This window comes from Hippichthys cyanospilos, chromosome 7 (genome assembly GCF_059441005.1).
Source record: "Hippichthys cyanospilos isolate Australia breed blue-spotted pipefish chromosome 7, RoL_Hcya_1.0, whole genome shotgun sequence".
Classification (NCBI taxonomy): domain Eukaryota; kingdom Metazoa; phylum Chordata; class Actinopteri; order Syngnathiformes; family Syngnathidae; genus Hippichthys; species Hippichthys cyanospilos.
This window is the reverse complement of record NC_142375.1, coordinates 2765723-2790654: the sequence shown is the minus strand read 5'-3', so window position 1 is coordinate 2790654 and position 24932 is coordinate 2765723. Positions and strand designations below refer to the sequence as shown.

At 42.2% G+C, this 24932-nt stretch overlaps 1 protein-coding gene across 2 annotated transcripts; it reads right to left on the bottom strand.

The window, feature by feature from the left end:
* Positions 1–568: 568 nt before the first annotated feature.
* Positions 569–19490, bottom strand: capn9 (calpain 9). Of its 2 annotated transcripts, XM_088420534.1 has the most exons (19): positions 19247–19489; positions 17743–17812; positions 17332–17450; positions 15580–15713; positions 12808–12976; positions 12555–12638; positions 12401–12486; positions 10452–10529; positions 9767–9927; positions 9534–9691; positions 7877–8085; positions 6171–6207; positions 5953–6091; positions 4976–5040; positions 4822–4890; positions 4020–4098; positions 3633–3749; positions 3491–3549; positions 569–836 (listed from the first exon to the last, which is right to left on the bottom strand). In XM_088420534.1, the coding sequence occupies exons 1-19, from the start codon at positions 19439–19441 to the stop codon at positions 810–812; spliced, it is 2055 nt and encodes a 684-aa protein (XP_088276660.1). In that variant the 5' UTR covers positions 19442–19489; the 3' UTR covers positions 569–809. The 2 variants fall into 2 exon arrangements, with proteins under 2 accessions (XP_088276660.1, XP_088276661.1); XM_088420535.1 differs by lacking the exons at positions 569–836; positions 3491–3549; positions 3633–3749; ... (1 more) ...; positions 4822–4890; positions 4976–5040 and adding an exon at positions 5049–5801 and having other exon boundaries at positions 19247–19490.
* Between the last annotated feature and the right edge of the window lie 5442 nt (positions 19491–24932).

The window sequence follows — 24932 nt, the reverse complement described above, 5'->3', positions numbered from 1 at the left end:
ATAAACTTTGCGCTCGACAGTCATGATGTGAACATGATTGTATTTCTATCCTCGAACGATGCATTTGAATGAATTATACGTGTCAACAGTTTGCAGGGAAAGAGAAAACATATCCCGTTAGTACGCTCAATTATGCAATTGATGGTTTACCCGAAAGGACTGTCGAGATTCCTATCGTCTTTTGTAACTTTCAACTTTATTGACAGCAGCAATTATAGACCTTAAAAATTGCCTTGTGTCTTTCTAAACACACACACACACACACACACACACACACACACACACACACACACACACACACACACACACACATATATATATATATATATTGAGTTTGACTACGGTGTTGTAGCGCTTTCCCAACATCTTGTGGCAACAACTGAAAATGAAAGTTGTTTTTTTTGTGGTGAGTCCAATTATTATCATTGTATATAAAATCAATAGTAATGTCATGTAGAAATAAAAAAAATACGTTTTTAGTAGAATTTCCAAAAATAACTTTTTTTTTAGTAGCAGTGATTAAAAAAAGATTTATGGCAGATGGGGAAAAAAAAGATTAGTCATGACAAACACTTCACAGCTTTATTGGCAATTTATTGGCTCATTGTGGCATTGAAAAGGAAATCAAAAAGTACCAATCAATATCAAATTAAAACCCTCCATGCAACATTAATAGCTCTGTTTCTAGAAGAAAGACTAGAAGAAGGTTAACAACATATAGAAGGAACACATATTAGTAGGTCTGCTTTTTATGAGAACAGGCCGACTTTTGTTCTTGTGCTGGCTTGCGTTTTGCTCATGCCGTCTTCTCACACGTTCATGGACAAGATGAGGAACTGCAAAGAAGAAGGTGGACTTGTCATTCAACACAGCTACTTACATATTTTTTGCTGGTCCAACATTCGTCAGACCCTGTCCCCTTTCCATCATCATCAGTCTGTTACTTTTTTCAAGCCATATGAAATTGTAATCGTAGGTCCAGTCGGTGTATTTTTGCCCAAACTTCCGTCACCACTAGTGGGTGACATTTGACTTTTTTTTTTTCCTGACCCGTCATTCATCAGGTGCTGAACTACTCCTGTCTTCACTCACACTAATTATTTTTTCTGTTTTAGTACTTACACTTTAAGATAACACAATTTCTGTGGTTCTACAGTTACACTGCAATTGAAACACATGACAGTAATATAAGTGTAGCAAAAATAAAACCAGCTAAGGGGTTTAACCCTAGGCTATAAATACCATTATGTTTATTATCCCACATTTGAGGAATGGAATTATGTTTTACATTACATTTATAACTGCCTGCCCTACAATTATAGAAGACAGTTTAATTAGTATTTGTCTAAATTTCATCTGTCACATACGCTACAAGTAAGACTAAGTATTCCTGAGGTTGAATTTACTAAAAAAAAACATTTAATTAGGGAATTATAAAACTTCTATCTTAAAAACCTTCTATCTTGCATTTCCTGGCCAACAGCCAACCAGAGGAAGAATGCAGGTTTGTTCTGCATTTCCAGAATGCTCTTACCAGCAAGAAACTTGAAACCAGGAAAGAGAGCAACTACAAATACATCTCCAGTAAAGCCAGCTGTAAACCAACCCGGTTTATTCACTCAATTGAAAATACTTCTCCACTGCTTGGTGGTTCTGTAAAGTGACTATTGTCACATTGACTTCAGGCTGATTGCAGTTTGTACAATATAGATGGAGCAATATAGCAGATAACATCCAAAACAGTTTAATTATAAATCAGTAAGCAAAAAGGGGCGTGGCGGGCTGACAGACCTATGGCGGCTGACGATTACAACGATAGATGAAAATTGCTATTCTGACATTTTTAATTTGCCGTTTTTTTTAAGCATTCCCATCATTTGTCAGTCCGTTGGCAATAGAGGCATCCGTTAGTAAGGGACCGATGGACAGTCCATTAGTGCTCGCTAAGTGCCCACCTCTGGGGTAAAGTAAAGTTTAGAATTTAAGTGATAAGTTTTTTTTTGTGTTATTTTGGTTTCTATTTATGTTTTACATCAATAAATTCCATACTGATAAAAGCATTCTGTGAGGGCACTGCGAGACGCTCACTCTTTCAAGTAACCAATGGTTGCAGAAAAAAAAGCATTCTTTCTCTGATTGGCTCTTGGCCGGGAAATGCAAGATAGAAGTATTTACATTACCTAACTATTGCTTTTTTTTTTTTTTTAAGTAAATTCAACCTCAGCAATACTTTGTTTTATTTGTATGTATGTCGTGTATGTGACAGATTAAATTTAGACAAACGTTAAAGAAACTACCTTCTATAGTTGTAGGGCAGACAGTGATAAATGAGAACCGATATCCACTAATTGAGTATCATGTAAAGCATGATAATGCCATCCAGTGGACATGATCAATGATCCCTCTTATTTTCAATGCGTCTGAGCATTCACAGAAACTCCCTGCAGCACATTTCTTTTTTACTTTGGCTTGGTGAGTGGATGTGTCACTGCTTGTTAATTTACTGCAGGTTAGCTTTGCGTCACTGTTGTTAGCTAGCTAACCTGCACGCGGAGTATATGCAGGGAACGTTTCTGTCAATGTGTTTGATTAGATGAATAGTGTAAGTGAAAGTTATCGTATCATTGGCTGGACACTTGTCACTCGCTGTCACAATGCAAAAAGGTACAGAAAACAATATTATTGGTCTAATTAATCAGATAAGATGAGGTCTTATGTTAGAGATTATTTAATACATTTATATCGGATTTTGTTTTATGTGCAGCATACATTTTCTTGTGCGCTGAGAATGTGCGAGAGGTGCGCAGTTGTGCACGCGCGCGTCAGCAACACTGGACATGATTGCTGATTGCACTCTTGTCCCATGTGCATTCCCTCAGATGCGGGTTGATAAACATCCTGGTGTATTATAGCTTAGGGTCACATCCCTCAACTGGCTTTGTTTGAGTGTTCAGTTAAATTGTTTTGATTGATTGTTTTTTTATTGAACATAAATATAATAAGCACATTAAAATAAAATGTGAGAACAAACAAAAAACACCAAAAGACGCAAATAAAAGAATTGTCAGTATATGTTCAGTTCAATGAAATTTGCTATATATGTTCAAAAGGAAATAGGAAGAAGTATAAAACTTATCTGGTCCTACTTTTTGTATTCTATTATTGAGATATTAATGTATTGTTCACATCACAAAAACAAATTGTGTTGTGTTGCAATTGCAGTCTACCAGTAGAAATGCAGACATGGTGTTTAAGTATAAGTACGTATACTTTAAGTACGTATAGGTAAAAAAACTGAAAAAAAGTAGCATGAGTGCAGTGTGTCATGAGTGCAGACAGAAGTAGACCAGTGTCTGCCGGACCACCATCTGACGGAAAGGGGGCAGAGCTATGACGAATGACAAAAGTCGGACCAGCAAAAAAAATGTAAGTTGCCCACCTCTGATAAAAACGCCCATTCTGAGTTTGAGTAACTTTAAGGTAAACTTACCTGCAACATGTTCATTCGAATCCTGCCCTTGTTGTGCTCATCCATCGCCTGGAAAACTCCTGAGGAAGCAAAAAAGAAAAGAAAAAGGATGAACGGTTGCTTATGACGATGGCATGAGCGTGCTCGTGTCTTGGGGACGTACGGAACATGTTCTCCAGACGGACAATGCAGGTGAGATAGTCATCAAAGTCAATGTCGTACTTCTCATCGGCAAACCTCAGGCCCAGTAGCTGCAGCAACTGATTGTTCAACTGCATGCCTGCGCCACACAGACACCACCTACTTTAAACTTGCGCCTCTCAAATGGGCCTGCATCACACCTGAACCCAGCACCAAGTCCAACTTTGTGCTGTGACACCTTTCATTTCAAATTAAAAGCAAATGAATTGGAACATGTTACATTGTATGCACAGTTCTAATCTGTCCCACCTCTGTCACACTTCTGAAGCTAATATTAAAAAACAAAAACAAAAAAAAAACAACAGGAAAAGGCCCGAGGAGATTGAAGAGCAGGCTTTTGGGATCTGACCTGCGGCTTTGAGGGCGCTGCGGAGCTCGTACGAGGACATCTTGCCTGAGCGGTCCGTGTCAAAGGAGAGGAAGAGCATCTGCAACCCAAAAAAGAAACCCGGAAGAACAAAAGTGGAAGAAGAACAAGGACCAGAAGAATCAGAAGAGAAAGTAGAACAACAATGAACGAGAAGCGGAAAAACAGGTCCCAGAAGACAAACGTGAAACAGAAGACCCAGAACCAAAATAAGCAGAAGAGGCAGAAGGAAAACCAAAACAACCGAAGGAAAAGGAACCAGGATGAGAAACGGAACCAGAACAAGGAAAAACAGGAAAAAGTGGAGGAAGAACCAAAGGAAAAACAGAAGAACCAGAAAAATTAGAAGAGGCAGAAGGACCAAAATGAAAGATAACCAAAAGAACATGGATAAGAAGAAAGAGCACATGAAGAATCCGAAGAACCAAAACCAAAAGAAGTAGGAGAAGAAACCAAAAGAAGTAGGAGAGGAAGAAAGAAAACCAAATGAAGGCAAAAACAGTGGAAGAACAACCAGAAGTACAAACAGAAACAGGAGAAGGCAAAATCAGACAAAAAGAACCAGAACCAGACCAAGAAACAGAATGAGAAGTACAAGAAGAGGAATCAGAAGAAGAAGGATTGAGCAGAAAACGTAACAGAACCAAAAGAAGAAGCAGCAACAGAAAGTGAACCAGAAGAAGAAAGAACAACCAGAAGAGGCAGAAGAAGACAAAAAGTCAAAAATCTTCCAGGATGCACCTGCCCCATCCGCCTGCCGGCGTTTGACGGGCGGCTCACGTACGATCCACTTCTTCATCTTCTCCCAGAAGACCTTGAACTCCTGGAACTCCATCTTGCCCGTGTTGTCCACCTGCCGGCCTGAGTCAAGGGAGCAAAAGGCAACCGCCCACGTCCCACTCACACGCTCGATCGACCAATCAATGAAGGAAGGATACGTCCATCAGGTTCATAATGCTGTGGCAGGTGTGGAGGCTGAGGCCCTCAAACTGGATCTCCTTCCCTGAGGACAGAGACCAACTTGTTGTAACGCTGCTTCTCGTTAGACCCCGGGCCCAGCTGGATCCGGCCCGGGTTTACATCTTGGACTAAACGAATAATCGACTGGTCGCCGAACAAGGCACGTAAAGGAAAAAAATCCAACTGGTCCCCAGCCAACAAGAGGTGGTTGTCATCTAACATCAGGCCATGTAAAAAGAGAAAGTCGACTGCTTGCCAGCCACTGCTCGGAAACCAATAGAAAAATGACAGAGTGGTCGTCTCATGATAGGCCAAATGTGCACAAATATGCAGAGTGATTGCCATAGCGGACCTGTCACAGTTGCCATTAAAACAAGGGATTCATCGCCATCCAATATCAGTTCAAGACAGGTGAGTGAGTGATCGCCACCAAATATGAGGGCACATCAAATCAGTCAGGCTGATGTCGCCAAGGCAACCGGTCTGCATATTTAGCCCATTGTTATATGACGACCACTCCGTCATTTATCTTTCGGGTTCCTAGCAGTCGCCGGCGACCAGTCCACTGATTTGATGTGCCCTTATGGTTGACGGCGACCACTCTCATGCTTGTCCATATTTGACCTGATATTGGATGGCGACTAGTCTATTGTTTTAAGGGCGAGGGTGACCAGTCCACATACAGTATTTGTGCATACTTAGCCCATTGTTAAATGGCGACTACGACCACTCTGTCACTTTGTCACTGATTTGAGATGCTCCCAGGTTAGATGGCGACCACTCACTTTCCTGTCTATATTTGACCTGATTAGAGTTGGTAGAAAAGAGAATGGTTGCCATCAATCATCAATTAGGGCTCCTCAAAAAAATGTGAGCCAAAGTTGGAGGATAAAGGGACAAATAATAGGATTAGACGCCATTCATTTGCAGAAAAGAGAGAAGGTTTAAGACATACGGCTGCTGAGGACGCCATTGAGCAGCTGCTGAAGCTCCCTGACAGAGATGGCTCGGTCCGATCCGGCCAGCTGGTCAAAGAGCCTCCTGAGGCCTTTCTCCTCGTCTGTCTCGTCCTCGGGCGCGCTGGGCAGCGGGGGCTAAGTGGGGGCATGCGCATTAGTCATGGCCGAGCCTGGCCATGAGGGGGTGGGGCCAAACATCACGTGATGGGCTCACCTCAGGCAGGTCGGCGTCTACGTTGCTGCCCATCTCCCTGAACGAAAAATATATATATATTGGACTTTACAGCCTGGCTAGCACTGTGACACTAAAGGACACTAAAAAAAAAAAATCAGTCATCTGATTGTTTTGTTTTGATTAACTTTAGCGCTGCTCCATTTAGCGGATGCATAACGCAAGCACAACCACTACAGCTGCTATTTTTCTATTTGCCTTATAATGTGCTGTGCCTTATATGTGAAAACAGTTTTCAAATATGCCATTCATCGAAGGTGCGCCTTATAATGCGGAAAATATGGTTATAAAGTTTGACTGACTCATCTGATTTTGTTGACCTCTTCTGTATCACAGCTCTATCTAGTGGATGCATAACACAACCCCAGCCACTACTGTAGCTAGCTACTATTCTATGTGGCTTGTAGGACATGACACCTTATTGTCATATGTGTGGTGTGTATGCTCTGTGCCTAGGCAGTGTTCAATTGTGCCACGAGGGGGCGGGGTCACCAGCCTTGCGCACCTGTTCCCCATTACCCATCAGGGTCTTTTTAAGGCTGGTCGCTACAGGAGAGCGACGCTGGGTTATTCCTTCGCCATATTCCCTGCGCCCAGTGAACTCTCGTGCCTCGCGTCCCTCTCGCTTGTGATCTTTTGGTTGGTACTTTTCTCTCGTTGTATTTTTGCTCGCCTGATGTTTTTTGTTGTTACTTTGTTCCTAGTCGTTCTCCTGTAGCCTCCGCCCCCTCGTTGCCTTACTCCTCAGTTGGACTGATCCCATCTAGACGTTCTCGTCTCTCCCTTATTTCGTACTTTGTGACTTTTGTTTGTACTTTCCCGTTCTCTTTTTGGACACCCTTATTTTCCACGCCAGACGTGCGCTTTCTGTTGTAATAAACTCTTTGAACCCAACCCCTCTGTTGTCGGTTGCATCCTGTTCGGGCTTGGGGTCCCCCATGACACTTATAGTGCGGAAAAATACATTGATAAAGTTGGGCTGACTGACCTGATTTTTTCGTTGCCGTTCCATTTAGCGCGGCTCCATCTAGTGGATGCATAATGCAAGCCCAGCCACTACTGTAGCTTCTATTCTATGCGCCTTATAATACAGTGTGCCATCTAGTGGATGCATAATGCAAGCCCAGCCACTACTGTAGCTTCTATTCTATGCGCCTTATAATACAGTGTGCCATGTGTGTAAAATACTGCGATAAACTCATCTGATTGTTTTGTTGACATTGCCTGTAGCGCAGCTCCATCTGGCTGCATAACACAACCCTAGCTAGTACTGTAGCTTCTACTCCACTCGCCTTATAATGCAATGTGTTTTATATATTAAAAAAACTTTTAAAATAGGCCATTCATTGACGGTATGTCTTATAATCGGTGTGCCTTATTGTGCGGAAAATACAGTGATAAAGTGTCTGACTCATCTGATTGTATTGTTCCCATTCCCTATAGGACAACTCCTTGTTGTGGATGCATAACGCAAGGCCAGGCACCACTGTAGCTTCTATTCTAAGTGCCTCATAAAAGATTGTGCCTTATAGTGCAGAAAATATGATAAATATTGTTTTTTTTGTTTTGTTTTTTACTTAATTTAATGGAGTTGATCACTTGAATTGATTCATTATTTCTCGATTAAAATGAACCATACTTAAAATGTAAAAAAAAATATATATACATAGTTGTGCTTTGTCACTCACAGGGCAGCCACCTTCTTCTCGGAAAAGATGCGCACCAGGAAGTCAGCCTCTCGGTGCGGCTGAAAGGTGGTGGGCACCAGTAGGTAGCGACCCGGCGGCAGCGTGAAGCGCTCTGACACCTCGCGCATGTTGATGTAGGTTTTGCTGCGGGCTTTGGAGGCGTGCGTGCGAAAGAAGTCTTTGCCCTGCTGCTCGGCATTGTTGGGGGCCTGCACCACGGAGGGGCACTCTCCTCAACATTTGGCAAAACCTCATGCGTCAGAACCAAGTACGCACCTATTTTCACTCCACCTCTTTCAATTTTAAACAGTGTACCCCCACTTGGTGGCCAGCGGTGGAATTGCCCCCATAATAAAACCATAGGGCACTTTCATATTGTCATGCAGGTTGAAGGTTACAATGTATTTTTTCTTTTTTTTATATCAAAAACATTTGGTATTTAAACAGGGGTGTGCAGACATTTTCGGCCAGTGGTGTCCAACTCGTTTTAGCTTGCGAGCCGCGTAGTGGAAAATCTCTTACCAAGTGGGTCAGGACCAACACAATCATAGTATATATTCATATAACTTTAAAACAACAACCTTAGATTTATTACTCTTTTAATACTGTCCAAAATTCTACAAGGACAACATCACTATTAATCATAAAACATTAACATTACTATTAATCATAAAACATTTCAAGTTTTTCATTTATTGAATCATCTCGTGGGCCAGATTAAACTGTGGCTGTGGCTGTGGGCCAGAAATGGTCCGCGGGCCATATGTTTGACACCCTTGTTTTAGGCAACTACAGTACAGAAACCAAGTTCTCAGACTCACTTTTTCATAGGGAGACATTTTGTTACTCCCTTTTGCTCTGGCCTCTATTTAGTTCAGGTGTTATTCCACTGTTGGCCACGAGACGGTGCCACACTACGATGTTTTCATTATTATTATTATTATTATTATTATTATTTTAGTATCACAAACATTTGTTGATTTGAACAGGGGCTTTGAAGATTATTTTAGATAATTACAGTGCAGTAAATTTATTTTGGCTGTAAATCCACGGACAGCCACTAGATGGGAGGCACACTTAAATATACAAATGATTCATCTCGTTTTCAATGAGAAGTAGAGCAAACCCACCTCCATCACCGGTTCTGGTTTTTAGGCTCATTATTTCACAGCCTTATATGGAAACATTTGATAATTCCCCATTTCCACCCTACATTTTGAAACCTTTTTTTGATTACATAAACGTTTGGTATCTGAGCAGGGACTTTGAAGATTTTCTCTGGGAATTTACAGCTGAGCGCATTTATTTTGGGTGTAAATCCACTGTCGTCCACTAGATGGTGTCACACTTACAGTTTCCAAATGATTCATGTTGTTCTCAATTAGAAGTAGAGCAAACCCACCTGGATTGTTTGTTCTGGTTCTTGGTCTCACTATTTTACAAACTTACTTGGAAACATTTAATAATTCCCTTTAGCTCTGGGCTTCCTTTATTTCCAGTGTCAGGCACTAGATGATGACACACTATCATGTTTGGCACTGATTTTGAAAGTGGAGTAAAAACAGGAAGTAGTCTGTAAATGCTACTGGGCGGGCCTGACACTTAGGCAACCATGCGAGTAAGTGAGCCAAGTGAGCCAGAGTGGTCGACCTCTGACCTCATAGACTGCAAATCCGATGGTCTCCAGGTCCATGCCCTCCTTCCTCAGCTGCCGTCGGTTCTTCTGCATCAGCGCGATGACCACACTGCACATGTCGTCCTCGTCGTCGGCGTCGGCCAGCTCAAGCTTGAACTGCGGGTTGGTCCAGAAAGTGTCTGCCGACCCGCAGGCCAGGCCGCACGCTCAGACCCGGAAAGCGAAGAATCGTAGGCGGCTCCGCGGCTTCTCACCAATGAAATTCCTGCAGCCGCCGGCGGTGGAGCCCCGGATCCACTGGCCCTCAAACAATTGTGCCTCCCAGTGGCGCTTGGTGTTGTCGCTCAGTGCGTCCGGCGTCATGTTGCAGATCTCTACCTTGTCGAAGTTGGAGCGGAAGTCCTCAAAGGTCATCCTGACAAGCAAACATGGACAAGTCATGTCATGAAATGACTGCACACATCATTTGTTGAAATAGATCTAAAAATCATGTAAAGGTCAGACCAAAATAGAGACTTTCAGAAAAAACAACATGGATGAATATATTCACACTAATTCCTGAATAAATAATCTGATATAAAAAATAAAGCTATAAAATCAATAGTGTTAACATGGAAGGTAGTTAGGAGCTGCCATTTTAGACGAGCAAACTCATTCAAATGTATTTGCAAGTATTTTTCCAGGGATTTGTAAGTCGTAAATGTCGACCCCACACATGCATTCATGCGATGGACTCAAAACAAGATGAAAGCGAGAAAATCTGCAAAAAAAAAATCCGAAAAAAAAATTGGCAGCATAAACTGGAGCAATTACAAAAATAGAACAATTCTACAATGGAAAATAAGCATATGACTCATGTGTAAAAACCGTAAGACGGCCAGCATGAAATTGCACAACGTTCAGGTGATGTCAGACAAGTACATATCCCTGAAGACTGACCAGAATTCCCCGTCTTCGCTGGAGTGCTGCAGGATTCGATTCTTCTCCGCTTGGTCCACGTAGTCCCACTCTCGGGAGCTGCGTGCAAAAGACAACTTTTGATTCTTGGGATCGGCCTATCAATGATGTCATCATGCCCTTGACCGGTCGCCGTCCGATGGCAGGGTACTAGTTTGACAATTGGTGCCCGCTCAGCAATCTGTACCGGCAGGGTACTCTAACGACAGAAAAACAATGGACTGGTCACCGACCAATGACTGCCAGTGCATAGACAAAAAAGGGATTGGTCACCAGCTAACATTTTGCCATGTATCGATACAAATTGGACTGTTCACCATCTAAAGGTTGAGAAATGTAAAATAGATTGGTCACTGTCCACATTCTGAGAAATTACAGGCAAAAATTGAGTCAATATTAGTGTGTAAGGAGACGTAAGAAATGGACTGGTTGCCATGCAAACTTAAGGCATGTATAGACAACAAATGGACTGTTGTCATCCAATGTCAAGGACCATACAGACGGCATGGGGTGACATGGCTCGGTGGTAGAGTGGTCGTCTCCCAGCTGAGAGGCTGTGGGTTCGATCCCCCAGTTGCTCCTGATGCTGCGTCATCAGTAGGTAAATTACTAGTGTGGTGCTAAAGCGCTTTGAGTACCCAAGGTAGGAAAGCGCTATATAAAGTGAAATTCCATTTACCATACAGACAGAAATGTGGACTGGTTGCCACCCAATGACAAAAAAAATTGATGATTGGGCACTTAAAAGAGGCTGGTCGCTCATCATCCAACGTCTGGCTGTTCACAGTCAAAATAAGGACTGGTCGCCAGCTAACATTTGGCCGTGTATAGATAAAATAAAAATAAAAATGGAGTGGTCACCATTCAATGTCAGGTTGTATAAAATGGATTGGTTGCTGTTCATGATCTTAAAAATGAGTGGTCGTATTCCAATAATATAGTATGTAGAGACAAAAAAATGACTGGGCATCAACCAATAACAGGACAATTACTGGATATCTAAAAAAAATGACTGGTCAGCTAAATTTAAGGCATGTATAGACAACAATTGGACTGTTGTCATCCAATGACAAGGACCATACAGACAGTAATATGGACTGGTCGCCACCAAATGACAAGAAAAATGGACTGGAAGCCAACCAATGACTGGACACTCAAAAGAGACTGGTCGCTTATTATTCAACGTCTGGCCATTTACAGGCAAAATAAGGACTGGTTGCCAGCCAACATTTAGGGTTAGGGTTATATATGCCGCGTATATAAAAAATGGATTGGTCACTGCCTGTGATTCCCAAAAAGGTTGCCGGCCAATATTGGAAAGAAAAAAATGACTAGGGATCAGAAAAATTAATAGTCACAACTGAAATGGACAATTATATCTAAAAATAAATGAGTGGTCACCAGCCAATGACAGGTCGCCCGATGACAATGGACTGGTTGTCCTCCTAAATCAAGGCATGTATAGATGACAAACAGACTTTGTTGCCATCCAAGGACTGATGTCAAAGCACCTACTGTCATGTAGAAAAATGACCCTCGACAGGGCGCCCGCAAACAAAAAAAGGACTTGTAGCCACTAGCCTATGACAAGTCGCTAGAAGACAATTAATGACATGTCGTCATCCTAAATCAAGGCATGTATAGACGACAAACGGACTTTGTTGCCATCCAATGTCAAGACATATACAGAATACAAAGTGACAGGTCGCTAAGGCACTTAAAGTCACTCAAACGACTGGTCGCCATCCAACGACAGGTGCATATATTGTAGAAAAAGAAAATGACTGATGTCAAAGTACATACTGTAAAATGACAGTCTCGAGAAGGCGCTCGCAAACAAAAAAAGGACTGGTTGCCAGCCAGAGTCAGAGCCTGTCCGGATAAACATCTCATTCCTAACCGGTCCATATTGCGCAAGATTGGCATCATACCCATCGCTCCACGGTCCGTTCCACTCCACCTGACCCCAGGGGTTCCTCACTCGCACCATTTTGACCCTTTGACCTCGGCAGTTGACCTGAAAATTGGAGCGAAGGCCATGGCGCGCCCATCCCGGGGAGCGGTCGCCGCTGGTGGCGTCCTTACCTCCTGCAGGCCGGTGATGGAGTAGGCGTGACCTTTGACCAGGCCGCTGCTGGTCTGGGCCTCCGATTCGGCTGAGCTGCTGATCTGTGACCAGTCGGGACAAAGTGGGACACTCGGTCGGGGTTTCTTACTTTTCATTCCATTTTTTTTTTTCAGTTTAGCTTTCATTATGAGGACAATTTCATTCATAGCAGGGGGAGAGCTACATGGTGTTTTTTTTTTTGTTTTTGTTTTTTTTTTAAGCGAGGCTCACGTCGATGGAGCAGCCCATCATGGATCCTCGGTCCAGGGCCTTCCTCATGATATGGAAGAGGTGGTCGTTGGATTTCTTGGTGTCGTGCATCTCGCCCACGCCGCCCGTGAAGTCCTCCATGGCCTCCATTGTGCTGCCGCCCTTCAGCGACTCATAGCTGCCATGCAGCCTGTGCACCAACACATTTAGAACCTTGCAATAATTGGTTGTATACAAAAGTCTTCTTTTTTTTTCAATCATTTTTAAAAAAGTCCAAACTATGGCCCAAGGACCATTTTTGGCCCGCCGTTCGCATTTTATCGGATATACACAAATTAGATTTTGACATGGCCCGCAATGCTATTTAAAAAAAATAATAATAATGAAAAGGTTTAATGGTAAACAGTTGAGTGTGTGGAAATAATCCTAATTTACATTTTTAAATTTATCTCATTCAATCCCAAAAAATCTATTTGTAAGAGTCCCATTAATCAATCCCAGTTATGTGCGCATTTTTTTTCCCCTGTGTTTGACAAAACAAGGCTCTAAAAACAGCTGGTGCATCAAAACTTCTTGATGACTTGATGACTTAGGCGCTACAGTAATCGATCACTTTAGGGACTAAAAGTACAAAAGTAATTGATACCTAAAGTAAAAAGTATTATTTTTGGTATTCAAATAATAAAGTAATCAGATGAATGAGTTACTTAAGTACCTAAATATAGTCAAGGACCTTCATGTATAAATTAATTGTTTTCATGCTTAATTACCTTAAGTTATCGATTACTTTAATAATTGGCTCATTTAATACCACCCATTTATAGGTATACTTGAGCCAAACATAAAGAAGAAAAAAAAAGATATAAGTATCTGGGATTGAATAACTAGTATAGTTTTATTGTCATATGTATAATATTATTATACCACACGAAGCACTTCTCCAAGCAGCAGACTACATTCCATAATAAGAAGGAGAAATAAATAAATCGCAATAAATAGCAGTAAAACAACAACAGAAACTATTATTTATGCATGCAGTAAGAGGCAGATTAGTGCGTGAGGGATTTGTTTAGAATCCGGATGGCCGTGGGTAGAAACTGTTTGCCAGCCTGGCAGTCCTGGCCCTCAGGCTCTTGTTGCGTCTGCCTGATGGCAGCAATTCAAACAGATTGTGTTCTGGTGTGTTTTGTCCTTGATGAGGTTGCGTGTCCTCCGCAGGACCCTGGTGTGGTAAATGTCCTGCATTGGGGCTAAGGCTGCTGCACAGATGCACTGTGAGGACCTGATCACACGCTGGAGAGACTTCCTGTCTTTTTCTGTGCAGTTGCTGTACCAGACTGTAATGGAGGTGGAGAGGACACTTTGGATTGTAGAAGTTGTTGAGAATATTTGCTGACATGCCAAATTTCTTCAGTCTCCGCAGAAAGTAGTCTTTGTTGGGACTTCTTGACGATCTGTCGAGTGTTGTGGGATCAGTTGAGATCCTCACTGATGTAGGTGCAGAGAATTTTGAAGGCTTTCACCCTCTCCACCTCTGTCTCATTGATGAAAAGTGGTGGTTTGTGTGGCTCCAATTACCGCCTTGAGTCGATGATCAGTTCTTTGGTTTTGTCCGTGTTGAGGTGGCGATTGTTGCTGCAACACCAGACCACAAGGTCTGCCACCTCTTTCCTATATGCTGTCTCAGCCCCATCAGTGATCAATAATGTTTTGGGAGGCGACACAGTTCAAAGTTGTAGAGTGTGTAAAGCAGGGTGCTCAGCACACAGCCCTGGGGTGTCCCTGTGCTCACAGTTCTGGTGCTGGACGTGCGGTCGTGGACTCTGACTAATTGGAGTCTGCCTGTGAGGAAGTTTAGCACCCAGTTGCAGAGGCTGGGTGCCAGACCAAGTGCAAGGAGCTTGTCCGTCAGTTTGTCAGGGATGACTGTGTTGAATGCTGAGCTGTAATCGACGAAGAGCACTCTTACATACGTGTTCTTGCCCTCTAAGTGCTTGAGAGCTGTGTGGCGGAAGTTGACTGCATCATCCGTGGACCGTTTCTGTCGATATGCGAATTGTAGAGGGATCCACGGTGTCTGGAATAGTCTTTTTAATATGCATCATGACAATCCTCTCAAAACACTTCATTGTGATTGGGGTGAGTGCTATAGGATGGTAGTCATTCACACAGGTCACGGTGCATTGCTTGGGGAGAGGCACTTGGGTGGTGACCTTGAAGCAGGTGGGGACAGAGGCTTGTGCAGGGTATTTCTGGTATTCAAATACTAGAGTAATCACTTGAATGAGTTAGTTAAGTACCTAAAATTAATCAATTTCTTTCATGAATAAAGTAATTATTTTCATGCTGAATTACCTAAAGTAATCGATCACTTTAGCTACTAAAATACTAATGCGAAGGATTACTTACTTTAGATACTACAAGTACTAAAGTAATTCATTACCTTAGATACTAAATTGAGCAGTTATTTTGGTATTCGATGACTAAATCAGTTGATTTAGTTACTTAAGTACCTAAAAGTCATCAACTTTTTTCAATGTATAAAGTATTTATTTTCATGCTTAATTACCAAAAGTAATTGATCATTTTAGGTCCCAAAAGTACTAATGTAATTTGTACCACCCATTTATAGACATGAAAAAAAGCCAAACATGGAAAAAAAAAAGACACTTATGGGATTGAATGAAAGCCTTAACGTAAGAGTTTTTGAAAATAACAATGAAATAAAATAATAACGTGGTCCTTAGATCTTTTCGTATATCTTTAGGAAGCCAAGAAAGCACCAGTGCTTACTTGGCATAGGCTTTCTCCAACAGGGCACTCCAAAACTCGTTGTTGGAGGCCGAGTGCAGCAGGATCAGCTGTCCGCGCACCGATGGCAGACGATCGTCCACCACCACATCCAGCCACTTGTTGTGCTGCCAAAACTGAGCCACAAATAAGAGCAATTAAAAAAAAAATCATTTGCAGCCCGCCATTCTCATTTTGCGGCAAGTGGCTAATCTAAACATACATTTTAACATTGCCCACAAAATATTGTTTAATAAAATTAATGAAAAAGTTTGATTGCAGACATAGCTAGAAGTGTGAAAAAAGGTTTATTTTGAAATACCGCAGGGGTTCTCAAACATTTTGGAGTCAAGGACCCCTTTTCGAAAGCAAATTTTCCAAGGACCCCATTGCAAATGTTTGCGGAAACAAAATGTAGAAAAATCATTTATGCCAAACAGATTCAATTTGACTACAAGTATACAGTATTTGTTACTTTTAAGCTAAACAGATTCAATTTGACAACAAGTATATTATGGGTAGAACCATGCCAAAAAAAATAAAAAAACGTAAAAATGAAAAATGATCAAAGATTGCTTACTTCATTTTTTTCTACATTTTAAGCATTATGAAGGCCAAAAGTTTTTTTTTTTTTTTTTAACTTTATACCCTGTAGCATAATGGGGAAAAAGATGCTATTATGTGTTACAAGTACGGTATGTTTGAAAAGGTTTGCAAATGCATTGGGATGCATTTGGAAGCACAATATTTGACTGTTCTGCATTCAAACATACTTGTAGGCCGCAGGGGTCAAACTCAAGGCACGGGGGCCATATCCGGCCCGTCATATCATTTTTTTGTGGGGTGCAAAATGCTAATTGTGACTTTAAATATTCTGACTAACAAAATCAAAGTCAGAACTTTTGGGCTCCACCAAAATGGTCCCCACGAGGGCAAGAAGTTCCCACAAAGAAAGTAAAACCCGGGCCTTGGTCATTATGGGGACACCCCATGAACATCATGCATTGGATTTCCTAGCCCCTAAAACAGTGGTGTCAAACGTACAGCCTGCGGACCAGTTCTGGCCCACAAATGGGTTTAATCAGGCCCACGAGATTATTTTGTAATGTAAAGTATAAATATAAACGGATTTTTTTTCTTCTTTTTTCGATGTTGTTGTTTAAAAGTTATATAAACATATACTGTACCATGGTTTTAGTTGCCTGGCCCAATTGGGAATAGATTTTTCTCGATGAGGTCCACAAGCTTAAACAAGTTTGACACCTCTGCATAAAATGACTTTTTTTTTTTCCGGGGTAATGAGTTGGACATGCAGATACCCTTGTGACTAAAATAGTAATAAAGGCATTAAAAAAAGAGAAAATTTGTTTACTTAATTTTTGAACATAGTGTGAATATCCTCAATGGCATATTTTGGAAGTTTCCGTTCTCCAACACACCTGATTCAAACGATCAGCTCGTCAAGTCCGGCGGATGCCTGATAAGCAACCTCATCATTTCAATTAGGTGTCTTGGGGGACACAAATACCAAAAGCAGATAGGATCCCCCCCCAAAAAAAGAAATCAAACTGTGTGGCATTATGGTTAACAATGTTATGTGTTTTTGCACTTATTGCACAAATAGGTTGAAAGGTGTTTGTGATTCAAAAGTGATGATTCTACACTTGCGTGGTTATGTGCTGTCCTCAAATGGTAGTTTGGTGGTGGGGGGGCATACTGTACATACTAGTTTCTTGTGGCGCTTTCTTGTGGTACCTGGAAGTGGAAGATGCCAGCGTAGCGGCGCTGAAAGTCCTGATCGTGCGGGACCACCCGGGCCAAAGCGTCTTTTTTCAGAGTCAGGGATGCGATGGCGGCCAAGAGCCAGCAGTCGCCTGTGCAGGTGCATTGTGGGTAAAGCAGGCGCAGGAAGGTAAATGTTAAGCTTTCGTGAAACAACGTTTATTTGATTAGAAGTATTTTAAAAGTAAACATGTCAATCAGCCAAGTCAGAGGTGTCTAAACTGTGGCCCGGGAGCTCATTTGCCACCCGCCATCCACATATTGGAAATTGGAATTGGAAAAAAAATAAAAATAACGTGGCCCTTTTTTGGCAAGCAAATGGACTGACACGCAACCACTAGTAGATGCGTTGAAACATTTTCAGGTGAATCTCTGCTTGCGTACCAAGCTGCCCCTGACAGATGTCGGTCCGGTTGGCATCGCCCACAATGAACTGGGGGTTGGCGCACAACTCCTGAGGAAACAAAAAAGAGGCGGGGCTTGATTGACGCTCAAGAATGAGGAGAATGGAGACGACAAAGACAGACAACAGGTTGAGGTACATGTCAGATGGCAGGTCCGGTTGCATTCCCAGCTTATCAATCCACACACACACACACACACACACACACACACACACACACACACACACACACACAGACACATTCCTTGTTGGGGTGTGTGTGTGTAGTAAGGTGGGGGAGGCGGCACATATGAGGCAATCAAAATGGCAAGTACATACATTCACAGGCACACACCCACACATGGACACACCACTTGTGTCCTTAGCAGCTTAGCATCTCATACAAAATTGGGAGATACAGAGCAAATGCCCTTAACGCCAAAAAGTTGTGTCTTCGATGTATCTTATGTCATACAATATACAAAACATGCATGTAACGTGTCTTGGAGACGTCTCGTGACATACAATACACAAACAAGCAGGAAACTGTTCACTTCGATAAACAAAGCACACTTACGGTCAAAGATTGTATAGATGTATCATGGCAAACACACGCGACGGACATGCAACAGGAATGTCTTTGATGTGTCTGATACATACATGAACACCACATGCTTGGTGACAAACAATACACAACATGCATGCAACAGGTGTGTCTTTGATGCAGCCTATGCATCACAATGGACAATGCATAATTTTGTAAACATGTACAAAAGCTGTGTCTTTGTCATTTGAAGCATGACACAAAGTGGTGTCTTTGATGTGTCTTACAACACACACATGCAACAGTTGTGTTTGATGACCTGACATTCTTTGTTGTGCTATGCGATATTCACATCACACATATACGAGTTGCGTCTTTACTGTGACATGACATTTAATGCTTCCATGTCTGCAACAGTTGTGTCTCTGATGTGCTGTGACATTCAAAGGACGTGTGCAAATTTTGTGTCTTTGATGTGCGCTGACATTAAAAGCACACAAGCACCTTCAGTATCTTTGACGTGCTCCGCACATCGTGCTACAACATTCACACATAAAAGAGTTGCCTTAGCTGTGACACGACATTTATTGCTTACATGCCTGCAAGTGGTCTTTGATGTGTGGTAAACTTCTTTGTCTTTGCAACATTCACATTACACAACTATGTATGCAGTTGTATCAATGGACAATATGCAATTTTGCACACATGTACAAAAGATATCTCTGCGTGCAAAGTGGTGTCTTTGATGTGCTACATGACATTTACATCACACACATGAAAGAGTTGCACACAATGCAAAGTTGCAAGGCGTGTCTTTGGTACGCCATATGACACAAAAGACCCACATTTGTTTCTTGAGTAAGTCACGCAGCGAACAGGACAAACACACCACCACTAAACGTCACCAAACGTGCGCCCGCCACACACGACTGTGTTGTCTTTGATGAAAAAGCTCGACATACCGGGGGCCTCTTCCACTCAAGCCTGACAGGGACAGCCTGGCTGAAGAAGAGTGAGGAGTCTTGGGCGGGGAAGTCAGGGTCCTCGAACAGAATGCGTTTCTGCAGGCACTCCTGACGCAGCTCCTCGAAGGAGCGGCCGTCCATCTGCGTGTTGATGGCGGCATGGCCCCCCGTTGAGGCTGACTTGAGGGGCATGATGCTGACTGGACGAGGTGCGGGAGAAAAGTGGCATGAAACGTGCCGTGCCGGGGGTCACCTGCCGGCCGCGCCCTCTCGGCAAACGGGTTTGTCCTCTCGTGCCTCGCCCCACTGCATTCTGACTGCGCTGCGGAATGGCGGTCAAAGAGCACTAAGAGGCACTTGCTCAACGACAGAGGGGCATCCTGCCGAGCGCCCGTCGTGGTTGCTTCCTGTCATCTGATGATTTCATCACTCACTTGAGTTTGTGTCTGGGAAACGCGAAAATCTACTCAAACGAAAAATCTGCGAAATCAACCGCTAGTGATGTGAAATAGCACTTTTTTTTCAGAACTGTACTCTGTCAAAACACACTGGGACCCATGCCATAACATATAAGCCACAGATATTTACGCAGACGTTTTTATAAAATTGTTTATTTAAAACTTTTCTTTTCCCAAACTGCCCAGTTCCAGCAACATCTCAAACCTTGAACGCAGACTGAACAAACCTGCACATAAGAGCAGTACCAACATATTTTCAACAGAAGACCTACACTTGGAGTGTTAGAATACCGCACCAACACAACATTGACATGCCTGGCTGCATTTATGACTGGAGAGTGACTCCTGGTGGCGAGTAAAATAGCAGTTCAAATTCAAAATCAATACTTCCATAGCGCCTTCTTCTGACACCCTTTGTTTACTGGTAGAATGCTCCCTGGTGGCTTAAAAAAATACTGCAAATAAGACGCACTGGGCTAAAAGTGGTAGGGTTCGAAGCATGAAAAAAAAGTAGTAGCTTATAGTCAAAAACATGTGTATGACTGTGTCCTTGGTTCTTGCTAAATGGTGGAGTTTTACTGTCTCTGTAGGAAACTTATACTATACATATAATTACTATTCAATACATATAATTATATATATAATACACATTGAATACTATACATATGACAATAAAACTCCTGCATCTTGAACCTTTATCCTTGTGGGGACCATTTTGGTGGACCCCAAAAATCCAGACTTTAGTATTTTAGTCACAATCTTATACGGGTAGTGTGTAAGCTTTAGACCGTTTTTCATTTTGGACAGCAGGTTATGCATTTACCATTGTCAGTAGCTATAACAAACATGGCCGCCTCCGGAAAAGTGCCACGCCCAATGTAAAATAATTTAATGATATATAAACCTCTGATTATATTTAAAAGATAGTGTTGGTCATTAAGTACACATTTATTTGCAAGTTTTTCAAATTTACAATTATTTAATGTATTCCGTTTGAATAAAAAACGGCCAAAATCTTACACAATGTCCCTTTAAAGTCAATGATGTGACGGTTTTGGCCCCCGGGCCTTGAGTTGGACACCTGTGGGCTTGAAAGTGAAAGTTAATGGTATGTCACCACTATGCCAGAAAAGAGTGAGTGTGCTCCCGTGGTTTTTGCCACATGGTGGGGACCAAGAATTTGTGGGAATCTCTTGCCCTTGTGGGGACCATTTTGGTGGACCCCAAAAATTCAGACTTTGTGATTTAAGTCAGAAACTTAAAGTCAGAGCTAGCATTTTGTGGGCCGATAAAATAACGTGGCGGGCTAGATTTGCCCCCCGGGCCTTGAGGTTGACACCTGTGTTTTAGGTAAAGGTGTTGAGGCAAAAAAAATGTTCACTCTTCTAATTCTGTCTACCATGAAAAATTGGATTATTTTTTTCCATTGAGGGCTATGTCAAAATGATTTTTAATACAGTACTGTATATGCCAAGGAACGCAAAAATGTGGATGGCGAGTCTCAAATGTTCCCTTGGCCAACGTTTGGACACCTCTCCTCTACATGCACAACATCAGCTACAAGCCTGAATGTCCTTGTCAAATAAATCACCCAGCCCTACGAAGCTACTTTTGGAATTTTAACAAGACTTTTTATTTTTTTGTTGTATTTGTTGACTTAGGGTTTAAAATTATTTTCTAGATACTTTAGGTTTAGCTTTAGAGTTTGTTGATTTGTTTTATACAAAGTATGGTGAGGCCAAGAAAAAAAAAAAGTCATTAAAAGGGAAGTCAACCCCATATTTTTCTTAACATGATGTCCAATGCCACGGGTGTCAAACTCAAGGCCCGGGGGGGCAGATCATTTTATGTGGCTTGTGAAATACTGATTTGACTTCCGACTTTCTGGCTAAAATGCCAAAGTGGAAAGTTGTCTTCAATTTAAAAAAAAATGTTCCCCATTCTCTGTTATAAAGTTTTTTTTCTGACCTCTGATCTCAAAACGTTGGTGTGTGACAAACACTTAAAATGTGACAGAAACTACAAGTACAATGTGGCCCACCATAAAAATGAGTTTGAAACCCCTATTCTATGCACACCCACTTTCTGATTAAAATTGTCTTTGCGGTATATGAATTCAGCAGCAAAATCCTGCTGTCCTCAATCTCAGGTGGTGTCACTCGTTTTAGTTTGCGGGCCTCATGGAGGAAAAACTATTCCAAAATGGACCGGACCAATGAAATCATGGTATAGATTTATATAACTTTAAAACAGCTTCACTTTTTTTCTTTTTTGATGCTGTCCAAAATAGTACAAGCGGGACAGCATTAATAATCAAGCATTAGCATTACTGCTACACATTAACATTACAAGTACTAATCATAAAACATTTCAAGTTTCACAAGAGGTGGAAACCGCAGTGGGGTCCCCCGCCCCCTTTGGAATTCTTGGGAAGAAATTTTGGGGAACTTTTAAAATCAATTGAATTGACACTAAAAACTTCACCTTTTTTTTTAAACACTTCAATTTACTTTTTTGGAACAGTTGAACAGAAGTAATTGTACTCTTGGGTGCAAATTACATTTGAATCATAAAAAAAAAAATCTCACCATGGCAGTTTAAAATTTTTAAACACAATAACAGAGAAATGAACAAGTAATAGTCATATCAACAAGTGCAGGGCTCATTTAAAATATGAAATCAGTAATTATAAATGTTGATTGGATTTTTAAATGGTCATTATTCTGGAGTGAAAACTTAAAAAAAAAAAAAAAAACGCTTTCAGACTGATCGTAAATGAAAAATGACTTGTCCGCATGAGTGTGATGGGTCAAACTGAGATCTGGAGAGCAGGACAAAGGCCAGGTGTGGCTCTATGGCAGTAGTGTGGATGCGCAAGATGTCTTGTGACAGTCCGATGGCCGTGTCCTCACACGGCTCTAATTTAAGTTCATAACCGAGAATGTCTTCTCGCACAAATACGTCGAACCGAACAAGCTCAGCATTTTCTTACCAAATGCTCGAATCTCTCGGAAACCTGTCCATATGCAGCTGTCAATAAAAGTTGGGGATATAAAGCTGCTGGTGCTGACCGCAGCTCACTGCGTCACACTGCAGAGCTCAACTTTAGTCCTTTTGTTGATTGTCGCCATTTTTAGAAAATTAGGGGCTCATACAGTCAATTAGTCATACGCTTATTTGCTGTTCCTAAATCAGCCTATAGACGGCAGAATTTAGCACACGCAGGTAACAGTGCTGCTGCCCAATGTATTAATTTTCCATGCGGGCCAGACGTTATTGATTTTATGACGGACGGGCCGCATTTGGTCCCCGGGCCGGACTTTGGACATTGCAGCATTAGTCGATGGTTGCGTCGTGAGCCAATCGCGGCAGGAGTTGTAATCTACTCCCACCCTAACTCCTGCCCCTTAAACCAGTGGTTCTTATCCTTGTTGGAGGCACCGAACCCCACCAGTTTCATATGCACATTCGCCAAACCCTTCTTTAATAAAAAAAAATAAAATGTGATTTGTTTTACTGGTGCACGAAATGAATTGTGCAATAATATCACCTTGTTCAAATAACAAAACCAACACAGTGCGTAAAAGTACCAGTCCCCCGCCGCCGCGTTGAGAGTCCATACGGCGATCGACCCTTTAGATGGCCAGCCGCAGGAGCTTATTTGCCTGGATCGGCGCTCAGGAGATAACAGGCTAATTCCGGTGTGTGGTCCCGACTGAGAAGGTCTCACTCTGCTGCTTAGCCAGCGCTCTCAAAACGGACCGGTAGGGAGTCTCACTCAGACACATATACAGTGGGCCCCCGTGTTACGAACTTAATCCGTTCAGCGGCTACGCTCGTAACTCGAATTGCTCGTATGACGAGCAATCCAAACCTTACACATATTAAAAATTAGTAACATCATCTACTGTACAGTTAAATTAAAAAACAAATATACAAAGGAAAAATGCCATTTACCTTTGGGGTGACGTGACTTGAGCTGGTGGTGGGTGGAGGCGGAGGGAAGCAGACGAACCCGCAGAATTTATTTTTTTTCTTAAACGAGAACATATCACCGGCGATTTCCTTCTCTTTAATCCATAATAGAAGAAGCCTCTCAATTTTGTTGTCGATCGAGGTCCGTCCCCCGGCAAGGAAAGTCTTGCCCTTAGAAGATTGCCGAGCGGTTACGGCCATACTCACTAGCAAGGTTAGCTATGCATGCGCCTCCTTCGTATTTTTTTTTATTATCTCCTGCTTCGTTTCTATTGTCATCATCCTCTTACTTCTTCCTTTATCGCCACTCGCATTTTTAGAAGCCATGTCTAACAGATAAAGTTTGCAAAGTCTTCACAACACACCGACCAAGCTGTGCCATCAAGGTAGATGAAGCCGTTCGGCCAATAGCATATCGGCATTTCTGTGATTGACGTGACGCCGGCCAATAGCATATCTGCATCTCCATGACTAAGACCGTTACTGAGACCGTGACTGTGACCTTATAAGACCAATTGCATATCGGCGATTGCGTGACATGCGAGAATAGTTATTTTTGTTGATGCAGCAAAGCGAAAAAAATAGTGCGGAAACACTGATCAGCATGTTGGATTGCTCGTAAGACGAAAGGTTTGTGTGTAAGAGGGCCATGTCTAAAAGATAAAGTTTGCAAAGTCTTCACAACACACCGACCAAGCTGTGCCATCAAGGTCGATGAAGGCATTCGGCCAATAGCATATCGGCATTTCTGTGATTGACATGACACCGGCCAATAGCATATCCGCATCTCCGTGACTGAGACCGTGACTGTGACCTTAATCGACCAATAGCATATCGGCATCTCCGTGACTGAGACCATGACTGTGACCTTAATCGACCAATAGCATATCAGCGTTTCCGTGACATGCGAGAATAGTTATTTTTGTTGATAAAGCAAAGCGAAAAAAAAAAGTGCGGACACACTGACCGGCATGTTGGATTGTTCGTAAGACGAAAGGTTTGTGCCTAAGAGGGGGACAAAAAAACGCTGCGGTCCACGTTCGTAAGATGAAAAATACGTAAAACAGGGAGTTCGTAAACCGCGGGCCCACTGTACTGCCCTCTCTAAGCGGTCTGATAGGGAAGTCTCACTCTGCTACATAAACTAGCGACCTCAAAGCGGATACGCTTTTAACGTGACACACTTCATGACGCAAACACCCGAGGAAAAACAAGCGGATTTCAGCAATCTAAGAAAAGTGGGCAAGATG